This window comes from Pogona vitticeps, chromosome 2 (assembly GCF_051106095.1).
Source record: "Pogona vitticeps strain Pit_001003342236 chromosome 2, PviZW2.1, whole genome shotgun sequence".
Taxonomy (NCBI): Eukaryota; Metazoa; Chordata; class Lepidosauria; order Squamata; family Agamidae; genus Pogona; species Pogona vitticeps.
Window position 1 is genome coordinate 15,028,241 of NC_135784.1, and position 12,465 is coordinate 15,040,705.

Sequence of the window (12,465 nt, forward strand, 5' to 3'; positions counted from 1 at the left end):
TGCTGTGGATGCAGTAGCAGACTAGGACTCTGAAGAACAGGGTTCGAATCCCAGTTCAGGCATGGAAACAAGCTGGGGGAGCGGTACTGGTAAAACCACTCTTTCAGCATCTCACTATTTCCTACTTGACAGTGAAATAAACTTACAACAGAGACATTTTACGTTTAATTCAGTATTATAATCTTTTCTACTGCGACCTGGCATGTCTTTTGTGTAGGATGAGCCACCTCAAGTCCCGCATAAGTCCCGGAAACAAAATAAATAGAAACAGAAATCACCAAAGCATGATTTTGATTTTTCCGTTTATTGTGCTGGATTGTCCCCAAGCCTTTCGACCGCAATCAAAAGAAAAAGGGGAGGTCCTATGTTCTACAATCCCTATGAGGTCAAGCTATGTTTTTCCCCACATTTCTGAAGGTGCCCCAAAGGTAATCATCAAGACACTTATGGAGCAATGTACACTTCAACCTCTATAATCACAGGTGAATCAGCTATTGGGGGGCCAGACCTGACAGGAACCCCATCAATGATGCAAGGCGGTCAGAGGGTTTTCAAATTTCCACATGTTGGCACACAGAGGCCAACATGTGAAAGTCCCAAGACTTAATGCAAAGTGATGCGCCGGCTCATGGGTGGCCTCCACACCTTGTCATCTCCAGAAAAGTCTTGTTGATGACGGAAGTTAGAGGAGAAATTATCTGAAGGCCCTATGATTTCATGGGACCCCCTGGAGCACTGAGTAACAGTGAAATCAACCTGTTCTGCACAGTTTTATTAAACCACTGTAGAAAGCATGCTGTTGAACTGGAAAAGAGAAGAGAATGAAAGAATGACAGAGTTGGAGCACCTTTACAAAACAGAAAAGTGTTTCTTCTGAAGTTCTCGGGGAAGAAAGGAAAGGGGAGATGAGAAGGGGAGATGAGAAGAATGTAAGAGAACTTCAGAAAATGCACCCTAACCTCTTTTATTATAGAAACAAATATATTGCCTTATCTTGGATTTCCACAGAACATGATTATATTTTCCCCCTATAGGTCAAATACATGCAGTTCCCAGTCTACAGAGAAATATCTGCAACGTCCTCGATTGTGTGGATTCTTTGATGGCTTATAAAATGTACTCAATGCCTGGAGGCCTCTGTGCGCTCCATCAAGGTCTGCAGGACCTGTTTCTCCCTGTGGGTTCGGCTGTGCGATTTGAGGTGTGAGCGTTGTTTGAAGCACTTTCCGCATTCCACGCACGCAAAGAGTTTCTCCCCCGTGTGGATCCTCCGATGAGAGGCAAGATTCGAGCTCCGGCTGAACATCTTCCCGCACTCGAAGCACTGAAAAGGTTTTTCCTCTGTGTGGATTCTCATATGAGAGTGAAAGGTTGCCCCCTGACGGAAACTCTTCCCACACTGCACGCATTTAAAGGGTTTCTCCCCTGTGTGGATCCTCATATGGGAACGGAGGGTGCTTCTGTGTCGGTAAAGCTTCCCACATTCGGGGCACTTGAAGGACTTCTCCCCTGTGTGGATTCTCATATGGTCCGCAAGGTTGCCTCTCCGAGTGAAGCACTTTCCACACTCCGAGCAGGGAAACAGTTTCTCCCCCAAATGCATTTTCATATGGCGAGAAAGATTTGAGCTGTGACTGATCTTCTTCCCACAATATGAGCATTCAAAGGGTTTATCCCCTGTGCGGGGTTTCATATGTGAAAGGTCTGTGCTCTGGCTGATGTCGTTTTCACAGTCCACATATATAAATGATCCCTCTTCTCTTTGCATGGTCAGATCTCTTTCTGGGGATGAAGCATCACAGAAATCTTCACTGTATTCTGAGTGCTCCATCATTTCCCTCTCATGGTGGATCTCCCAGGGAGCATTCAGATTGGCCTGAGAGCTGAAGGTTTCCCTGAGTACAGAGTACTCATGACTTTCTTTGCTTTGGACTATTTCTCCTTCGAGAGAAATTTCACGGAAAGCTCCAGGAGGAAAAGGTTCATTTCTCTCCTCTTCGGTTTCATTTCTCCTCCTCTCCTCGTCCTCCTCTTCTTCAGTGACGTTTTCCAAGCATACCTGAAGCTGCTCTTCCACAGACCTGCTCTTTCCCACCCTGGGAGCTGAAAGAAAACAGAAAACCCAACCGGGCTTTACCAAAAAAAATGTGAAATGGAGTCTCAAGGAAATAAAAACAAACAAGCATAAACTATCACAATTAACCAGAAACTTACTTATTTATTTATTTAATTTATTTAACTTATATGCCGCTCACACTACCCAAAGGTCTCTGGGCAGTTTACAACATTTAAAATACAATAAAAAGGCAAAATAAAAGGGCAAAATAATTAAAATGCAATTAATATATATATTCTAAAAATTGCCATCAGACCCACATTTGATGTTATTGCATGCTTCCATCCTGAGCACACCACAAAATTATCTCCAACCAAGCCCTTACATATAATCGCATCTGCTCAGACCCACAAGATGGAGAATCCAAGCTGAAGGATCTACCAGAGGCATTTCTCAGACTACCTACCCCTTAAACATGGTTCAAGAACTAAGTAACTAGTCAAGTTTAAGTTTATTGTATTGGCCAAAAAGCCGTCACAATTGATTGAGATACAAATGTGATTAAATAAAATCATGATAAAATCACAGACATGTAAAATAACAAGAGGCCTATCTTGGCCTTTTGGCTAAGATCAAGTGTAACCAAGTAACTAAGCAAAATGAATACCTATTGCAACAAAAATACAGAAGAGAAAACAACAGAACACCACTACTTCTCACCTTCATAACTTGAAACCATTCACACACATTGTAAGTGATCTGCAGCTCCTTCCTCACACACACACACACACCTCATGCAACTATTGGCGTACAACAGCCAGGGTGGAAAAAAATCAATGATGAACTCCACTTCTTCAGACATATAGTCATTCACGAAAGCTAATCGTGAGGTAAATTTGCCATGACACCTTTGTTGATATTTTTGTTCTCTTTGGTGATTTATTTGGCTGAATGAGACTAACGCCTCTCTGAAAATGGCTACAACGGAAAGGAAAGCTTACCCAAAGACGCCACGTGGGTCTGATTTTCCTCCATGACTTCCCGGTGCAGAGCTTTCTGGGCTGCGTCCAACAGAAGCCACTCCTCCTCCGTGAAAGATACAGCAATGTCTTCAAAAGCTGCTGAATTCTGTAATAAAAGGAAGCCTCTTATCCTCACAATGGTTCTACCTTTTAAAAGCACATCCAAAAGAACAAATGTCAACAATGGGCAGAGCCAACCCTTCACATGTCATTTTTTTTAGACTTCCTCACAATCATTTGTAGCAAAAGCAAATCCAACGAGGAAATTTCTTTCAGTTCCAGAGAGGAAACTGAGTGTCCAGGATTTCCCCCTCCTCATCCATGTCCCCCCTACCTCTTCTGGCTGCAGAGGGGCTACTTCCATTCCACCAAGATGAAATGAGTCATTTGTCTCCAGTGTGTTTCCAGGTTCTGCAAGGAAGAACAAGAAGGTGGGAGGACATTTATTCTTCATAAACATTTTATTCTTCAACTATATAAGATTACCTCAGTTTACGAAATCAATGTGTCCTCTGGGACGTTACGTCATGCAAAAAATTAGTAAACTGGAACGCAGACTGTTGCAGCAACGGCAGCAGCGCTACAAACCTCCAAGCACGGGGAAACTTCCTTTGCAAAGCAAAAGAAGCCAGAAAAAAAAAACATAAACTGAGACATTGTTTTGAACGGATTTCCATTCATAAACCGGAAATTACGTAAACCGAGACGTACATAAACCGAGATACTACTGTAAAAGCCACTCCTACCCTGATTTGATTAACAAAGCTTCAATGTCTACACAAACATAGAAGATATAAAACTCATACTATCAACACGGCATCAGACACGAGAGAGTGTAAGTCTAAGTACAATACGTTGACAAGGCTCTTACCTGGCAAGAGAGTTCTTCTGTTCTTCTCTTCCATGTTTTTCAGGAGGAGAGACTTCTGTGTTGAATCTGATGGAGCATTCATCACCTGAGAAAAGCCGGAGGAGAAATTTTAAAATTTCTGCACCCCACCCAGCAAAAAAGATAACTGACACAAGAACTAAGGAAGAAATTAAAGAATAAACAGTACAGGGAAGAAAGGGGATGTGCTTGGTTAGTTTATTATTATTTTTTACATGAGCACTTTCTTGGACTTTCAAAAAGATCAAAAGTCTCACCATCTCCTTTCCCCCCTTCTTATCCACTCTCTGGCTCAGGAGAAAACCTTCCGCCAGGGACACAGCCTGGGAAGTGGTTTCTGGCTTGCACTCTCTGACCCAGATCCTCATCTCTGGTGGGAGGAGAGTCAAGAATTGTTCAAGGATGATCAGGTCCAGCATTTCAGCCTTGGTGTTTTTTTCCGGCTTCAGCCACTGACAGCAGAGACGATGAAGTTGGCTACAAACTGCTCGGGGCCCTTCATCCTCCTGGTAGCAAAACTGTCGGAAATGCTGGCACTGAACCTCTGGGCCAAGAGGCTCTCCACGGAGGTTGCTCTCTGCAGTTCTTTTCAGGAATTCCTCTTGGCTCCAACCGTCCATGTTATCTGGCTGTTTCCCTGGTTCGGGACCAAAAGAGTCTTCCACTTTCATCTCCTCCAAACAAATCAAGGGAATGGAATGAACAGGCATTCTTTGTCTCTCTCTGCCAGAAAGACAAACAAAGAACAAGACTTGGAGAAGTGGGAAAGGTTGTGTTATGTTTAAGGCCCCAATCAACGCCACTTCTGACTTATGGGGACCCAGCCAGGATTTTTTTAGGATGAATGCTTAAAATGGATTTCCCAGTTCCTCCTTCTGGTGAATTAAAAACCAGCTTATCAAGCTTTCTTGAGCTCCTTTAGTGCTTCTACTGATAATTATGTTTGGAGAAGTATAAAAGTACTTATTTAATAAAGCCACTGAGGCGCCGCTTCAAGACTCTGAAGGACGGCATACAAATATAACCAATCAATAAATAAATCCCAGCTTGGCTAAGGAAGCTCACCGGGAGAGTCGCATGGTCCAAAGCATCCACTCCCCAAAATTCATGTCCCAAATCTAAGGCAATGGGGCGGGTCTTTCCCCTACAGAGACCACCCCTCTCTCCAGGCAGCAATGGGAGAGAGGGGGTCACCTTCCTTAGCCCTCCCAACGTCCCAGTCTGGAAAGGTCTTCTCCCAGTCCAAACCCCATCCCCAATCAATGCAGATACCCATCACTGGGAAACTGGTTTCCAACCATTCCAGTTCAAAGGAAGGGAGAGCTTGGCTTCACAGGCTGGAAGGAAAGAGGTCCTGGAAAAAGACGTGGGTTTGGGGGACGATCCCAAGAGGAGGCTCACTTGGTCCGGCTTCCTTGGGGGAGGAAAGGGGCGCCTGACTCTTCCAGAGACTCCCCTGCCAGCAGGGGCTCCCCCTTCCTCCGATCCCCCAACCCTTCGCCCCTCTTACTCCTCCCCCCAAACCAAGCCAAGCGTTCCTTCCCTCCCCGGACCTCACCCTCTTCTCGACCCCCGAAAAGGCACCAGCATCCCCACAGAGTCCTTTAGGGGGGAAAAAAAGGAAGATTCCGGCAGGAAGGAAAAAGGCAGCGCACCGCGGAGGCAGAAACAGGAAGCGGACCTTCTGGATGGCTGCGCTCCTCCCTTTGTGACTCTCTAGGATTCCCGAGTCGATGGCTTTAACCCTTTGAGAGGAACCCTGAAGCAGGAAAAAAGGCACCTGGGGAGCGCCAACGCTTGACATTCCATTAAGAAAAAAAAAGGGGGGGGCTTATTTATTTAATTTTTGTGTATTTAAACATTTCCAGCCCATCCTTCTGGGACCTCTTTGCATGGACAGCTCCAGCTGTTGATCAAGGAGGACGCGAGTACGTCATCACCTCTGACCCTTCTGCCTCTCAGCCGTTGGTGTCCAAAGGTAGACTGCCTCTGGGACTGGAGGTTCAACAGTTCTCCAAGCTGGCAGCTGTCATTGCCTCTTGGGGTCAGGAATTCCACACTCTCCTGTGTACTGTACAAAAAAAAAGAGAGAGAGAGATGTCCTTTTCATCTATGCTGACTCTTTAGTTGCACTCAAGTGTGGAATAAAACCTCCAGATGAGGAGGAGTGGTTTACAAATAATCTTCCATTCCCATTTTTGGAGTAAATCAACTTGATCCGTGTGACGTTTCCCACCTGTTTCCCTCAACCAAAGGGCTCACACGGTTTACCTTCTTTCTTTCCTTTGGGGCTCCACCAGGTGGAATTCCTTTACCCACGCTGTAAAATGTATCATTCAGACATTGGCTGCCAACAGAACTTTGCTTATTTAAAGTTATTAGGGAAAACTCAGACTTTCAGATGTTCTTTATTCATTTCATGTTCATATAATCAAGTCAATATACATTCAATCACCACCTGCTTTACGTGTTCAGTTTAATCGGTTTATATATTTTATTATTATTTATTATTATTTATCATTTATTATCATTTATTATTATTTATTATCTATTATCTATTATCTATTATCTATTATCTATTATTATTATTATTATTATTATTATTATTATTATTATTATTATTATTATTATTATTATTATTATTATTATTATTATCTCTTTAATTTTCTGACTCTCTCTCTCTCTCTGCAATCCCCTTCTTCTCTCTTAACTGACTAAACTGACCCCGCCCCTCCAGTCCTCTCATAGGCTCATGCAAATGAGGTTCCCCTATGAGTGACAGGAGTTAGTTAGGCATCCTTCAGTCTCGAAAGACTATGGTAGTGTGCTCTGTATGGAGGACTTGGAACAGCATCTAGTGTGGCTGAGGAGGCCAATTTGAGAGTGACAATCCCTTCCACACTGAAGACAAATACAATCTGTCCCCTGTCCAGCTCCCTGGTTTTGCTGCTTTTGTGATTTCCTTTTTGCCTCGGCCTGCTGGGCAAGGGTCGCTTCAAATTGGGAGAGGCCGCGATGCAGTGCCTGCCTCCAGGCTGAACGCTCAGATGTCAGGGTTTCCCATCTGTTGAGGTCTATTCCTAAGGCCTTCAGATCTCGCTTGCACACGTCCTTGTATCGCAGCTGTGGTCTCCCTCTGGGGCGATTTCCCTGCACTAATTCTCCATACAGGAGGTCCTTTGGAATCCGACCATCAGCCATTCTCACGACGTGCCCAAGCCAACGTAGAAGTCGCTGTTTCAGTAATGTATTCATGCTGAAAATTCCAGCTCATTCTAGGACTACTCTGTTTGGGACTTTGTCCTGCCAGGTGATACCAAAAATCCGTCGGAGGCAACGCATATGGAACGTGTTCAGCTTCCTCTCCTGCCGTGCACAAAGGGTCCAGGAGTCGCTGCAGTACAGGAGTGTGCTTAGGACACAGGCTCTATAGACTTGGATCTTTGTATGTGTCGTCAGCTTCTTATTGAGCCATACTCTCTTTGTGAGTCTAGAGAACATGGTGGCTGCTTTGCCAATGCGTTTATCCAGCTCGACATCCAGAGAGAGGGTGTCAGAGATGGTTGAGCCAAGGTACACAAAGTCATGAACAACCTCCAGTTCTTGTGTAGAGATGGTAATGGAAGGAGTTGAGTCCACGCCCTGGCCCATGACTTGTGTTTTCTTCAGGCTGATTGTTAGTCCAAAGTCTTGGCAGGCCTTGCTGAAACGATTCATGAGTTGTTGGACGTCTTCAGCAGAGTGGGCAACGATGGCTGCATCATCTGCGAAGAGGAAGTCCCGCATGCATTTCAGTTGGACTTTGGTCTTCGCTCTCAATCTAGAGAGATTAAAGAGCTTTCCGTCTGATCTAGTCCGGAGATAGACACCCTCGGTTGCAGTTCCAAAGGCATGCTTCAGCATGACAGCAAAAAAGATCCCAAAAAGTGTTGGTGCGAGGACACAGCCCTGTTTCACTCCGCTTCGGATGTCAAAGGGGTCTGATGTTGAGCCGTCAAAAACTACAGTGCCTTTCATTCCCTCATGGAAAGATCTGGTGATGTTAAGGAGACGAGGTGGACATCCAATCTTGGGAAGTATTTTAAAAAGGCCATCTCTGCTAACCAGATCAAATGCTTTTGTAAGGAGTGATGTAAGGCATTCGTCACAATCAGAGAAAGGGCTGATTCAAGGGAAATCAACTTCTCAGACCCATTCTGGATCTTGGCCGTGTCGCTTGCGCTTGACGACAATCCATGCGGACGCCAAAGCCACGCACCGCAACTCTTATCAGGGTGGATCCCGGGATGTGAATTCCAGTTTCCAGATGTGGACACGAGGGGGGGGTGGGCAGAAGAGAAGAGTCCCAAGAACATGTTGCTTAATGGTCGGAGTCCAGAGATCTCATCCTCCTTCAATCCACCTAATTTTGATTAATGGGAATTCATTGAAATAGGAGCTGCATGACACTGCTGAGACTGGAATCCACCAGTCCTGTATGGTTCTCTTTGTCCTTTTAAACCAAAAAGGGTGGAAAAGCAGGGAAAATGGGGATGGAGGGGGAGAGAGATAAAACCTTTCTTACAAGCAAAATGGTTCATTCTGAAGTTCTGTTTAATGAAAATAAAAGCAATGAAGGGGGAGATTTTATTTATTTATTAGATTTATAAACCGCCCATCTAGAACATGTCTACTCCGGGCGGTTTACATATAACATAAAAATAAACTGAGATAAAAGCCAAATTAATCACAGAGTCCAAGATGGGGAAAGGAAGAGGAGGAGGAGGAGGGGGAGGAGGAGAAGAAGAAAAAGAAGAAGAAGAAGAAGAAGAAGAAGAAGAAGGGGGGGGGAAGGAAAAGGAGGATAGGCTAGGTAATGGCTGTAAGGAAGGCCTGCCTGTCTAGCCATGTCTTCAAGCTAGTCTTGAAGGCCCTCAGCAAGGGGGCCAGGCAGATCTCAGCAGGTAAGTTGTTCCAGAGGTGAAGGGGTCACTGCCAAGAAGGCCCGGTTTTTAGTTTTTTCCCTTCGGACCTCTCTTGGCGTTAGGTTTCTCAGCCACCTGGCCTGACTGGAGCAGGTGATACGAGTAGAACTGGATGGAAGAAGGCACTCTGCCAGGTATGGAGGGCCTAAATCGTTAAGGGCTTTATATGTAATGGTTAGCACCTTGAAATCAATGCGGAAGCGGATAGGTAGCCAATATAAAGCAGCCAAGGTGGAGGAAATAGTGGCCATATTCTGGACCACCTGGAGCTTCTGCATCAATCTCAAAGGAAGCCCCACGTAGACAGCTTTACAGTAGTCTATTCTGGAGACTACACGTGCATGGACTAGTGTGGTGAGCTCCCCCATGTCTAGATAGGGACGCAGCTGGATGATCTGCCAAAGATGTAAGTGGGCGGACTGAACCACGGACGCTACCTGGTCAAGGTAGAGTGGGCGGCATATAAATTAAATAAATAAATAAATAAATAAGATGGACACCCTATGAACTGAATTCTTTGTCATGAGAATCACCCCCCCAAAAAGAGAGGGAGTTCCCAAACTACTAACATTAGGGCCACCCATCCACAGGACCTCCGTCTTGTCTGGGTTGAACCTTAGTCCATTTGACCTCATCCACTGCAGAACGGCCTCCAGGCAGAGCCAAAAGGACGGAACAGCATCCACTGCAGTTGGAAAAAAGGAAATGTAGAGCTGGGTGTCATCATCATATTGGTGACACGAAACTCCACATCCCCAGATGACACCCCCCCAGCCTCATATAGATGTTAAATAGCATTGGGAAGATGATCAAACCCTGCGGGACCTCACAATTGAGGGACCATGGGGCCGACACATTCTCCCCAAGCTGAACTCTCTGGGGACGGCCCTCCAAGAAGGAACGGAGCTGAGCAAGAGCAAGGCCACCAATTCCCAACTCCGAGAGCTTCTCCAGGAGGATACTGTGGTCCACGGTTGTGACGGACAGGTCAGTAACCACTCCTGTCCATCACAATGGAACCCTGATTCAGGAGCCAATGGTTGGGCAGAAGAGGCGGGACTAAGGATATATAAGAAGAATGGAAGTCAGTTAAAGATCAGTTAGACTCTGCGTGGTGGTGTCGAACTGTGGCCCTCCAGATGTTCTTGGACTTCAACTCCCAGAAGCCTTCACCACCACCTCTGCTGACCAGGATTTCTGGGAGTTGAAGGCCAAGAATATCTGGAGGGCCACAGTTCGACACCACTTAGAGTCTGAGAGTCTTAGTTAGGGAAGAGTTAGTGATGAGTTAGGGATATGAGTTAGGGTTAAGGACTTCAGTTATAGAGAAGCAGTTTAGGCAGTTAGGACCAGCCTTGTGTTAGAGAATAAGACAAGGAAAGTACAGATATTGTATTGTTTATGGTTATGATTGGAATGAATTAGAAGTGAAAAGAAATGAATAAATACCTTGATTAAAAATGATTCTACGTAAGCAAGTATGAATGTTACCAAAGCACAATTCCTTGAATGAATAAAATAAGACCATCCATGATTTACTCTACATGATTTACTTATAAACAAATAAACATTGTTTTATGGAATAACACTGATTTAAGAGTCATATTTGATAGAGTGAGGAATAACATCTCTGGTGGTAGTGGAAAGGGTTGAGAAATAAATGTCATACCCAAAAGTGAACCTGGGTTGTGTGGAAGAACAAACAGGGGAACTGGGGGTGTGTGACAATGGTATCAAAGACGGCTGAGGTATCAAGGAGGACGAGCAAGGACATTTTGCCCCCATCGGCCTCCATAAGTAGATCATCCAACAGGGTGACCAATGCCGTTTCCATGCCTTGGCGCATGCCTTGGTTTCATCCAAGAGAGCCTGAAGCTGGTCAGCCACCACCCTCTCAACTACCTTGCTAAGGTAAGAAAGATTGGCGACGGGCCTATAATTGCCAGTGTTGTCTGCCGCCAAGCTTGATTTCCTTCTAATGGGTCTAATGAGCATTTTCCTCAAGAAGAGACCCATTTATTATTTCAGTGGCCCATTCAGTTATCACCGGCCTGGTGGCCAGGCCGGCCAAGAGAGGTGGTGGTGACTCGACAGTGATCAAGGACCTTGTCCACCTCTGCGGACGTCACAGGTTGAAACTGAGTCATTCTCAACGGACAAGACGCTACGCGCTGGATATCTCAGCTCGATCCACTGTTTTCAAATAGGGTGCGAGATCCCGGCGGATGGCCTCCACTTTTGATTTTTAAAATGCTGCAAATTGGTCACAAGAAATGCTAGATGGAGGCCAATCGTGGCCAATTCCGGATAGGTTGCGTACTATACGGAAGTGTGGCCACCCACATCTGTGGGTCCATTAAGAAGTTGGGACATGTCCAAGGAAGCCATGGTTTCCAAGAACTCAAGAGCTGGACCAGTAACTTCCGCCTACACATGCATGTTCAAATCACCCAAGACAATCACTCTTGGGAATCCCAATAGAGACACGGAAACAAAGTTGGTTAGCTCCGGTAGGGAGGTGGCTGGATCATGGGAAGCACGGTATGCCAGCAAGACCCCAATACCATCCTTGGCCCCAATCAACATATGGAGGGCCTCTAGACCCAGCATCACTACTACAGAGAGCCTGACAACCTCAAAGGTGTCCTTATAAACAATGGCAACTCTCCCCCAACCCTCCGGTCTACCCTGATGCTGGACAGCATAACCGGGGGGGGGGGGGACAGGCAAGACAGGGAATGACATAAAAAACTTCAGTAAATACAAGTATAGGGTGTATGTATATGTATTCTCGAAGGCTTTCACAGCCGGGATCTGATGGTTGTTGTGGGTTTTTCGGGCTCTTTCGCCGTGTTCTGAAGGTTGTTCTTCCTAACGTTTCGCCAATCTCTGTGGCCGGCATCCTCAGAGGACAGAAGTCAGAACTCTGTCTGTACTCTGGTGCAGTTTGTTTGGCTAGTTAAGTATTTATAGCTGTGGGATCAGCTTTTGCCCTTTTCAGGAGATGGGTGATTGTGGTGATCAGCGCGTTTTTTTGTTGTGGGTTTATTGTTGCGGTAAGAGGGATAGATTATCTGTCACTGTGATTGATGGATGCTGTTAGCTGGTCTTTTGTGCGCAGTGATCACTGGTCCTTGCAGTTGGGTAGAGTTCGTTGACCTTTTGCAGGCTGTATTTTTCAGTGCTGGGAGCCAGATTTTGTTGAGTTTTAAACGTTCTTCTTTTTTGTTGACCAGCAGAGCTTCAAAATGCTAATCCCATGGCTACAAATACTCTACTATCCCACACACTACGCCAGAACACAGACAGCGTTCTGACTCCTGTCCTCTGAAGATGCTGGCCACCGAGACTGGCGAAACATTAGGAAGAACAACTTTTCGAATACGGCCAAAGAGCCTGAAAAACCCACAACAACCATAGGGTGTATATCTTTGCTTTTATATATTGGAAAATGGTATTGTACAACACAGTCTGTATATAAATACTATATGTGCTTATATGGGAAAGACTAGAATGTGATATTTGCACAGTGAA

At 45.3% G+C, this 12,465-nt stretch overlaps 2 protein-coding genes across 2 annotated transcripts in view; one reads left to right on the forward strand and one right to left on the reverse strand.

Annotated features, from left to right (window-relative positions):
* Positions 1–12,465, forward strand: part of LOC144587171 (uncharacterized) — a 176,420-nt gene that overhangs the window by 121,324 nt on the left and 42,631 nt on the right. The window lies entirely within an intron of this gene.
* Positions 286–5,645, reverse strand: LOC140703762 (zinc finger protein 287). Its single transcript, XM_072987374.2, has 6 exons — positions 5,526–5,645; positions 4,225–4,690; positions 3,950–4,034; positions 3,413–3,489; positions 3,058–3,184; positions 286–2,103 (listed from the first exon to the last, which is right to left on the reverse strand). Exons 1-6 carry the CDS (start codon positions 5,555–5,557, stop codon positions 1,121–1,123), a joined length of 1,770 nt encoding a protein of 589 aa, XP_072843475.2. The 5' UTR covers positions 5,558–5,645; the 3' UTR covers positions 286–1,120.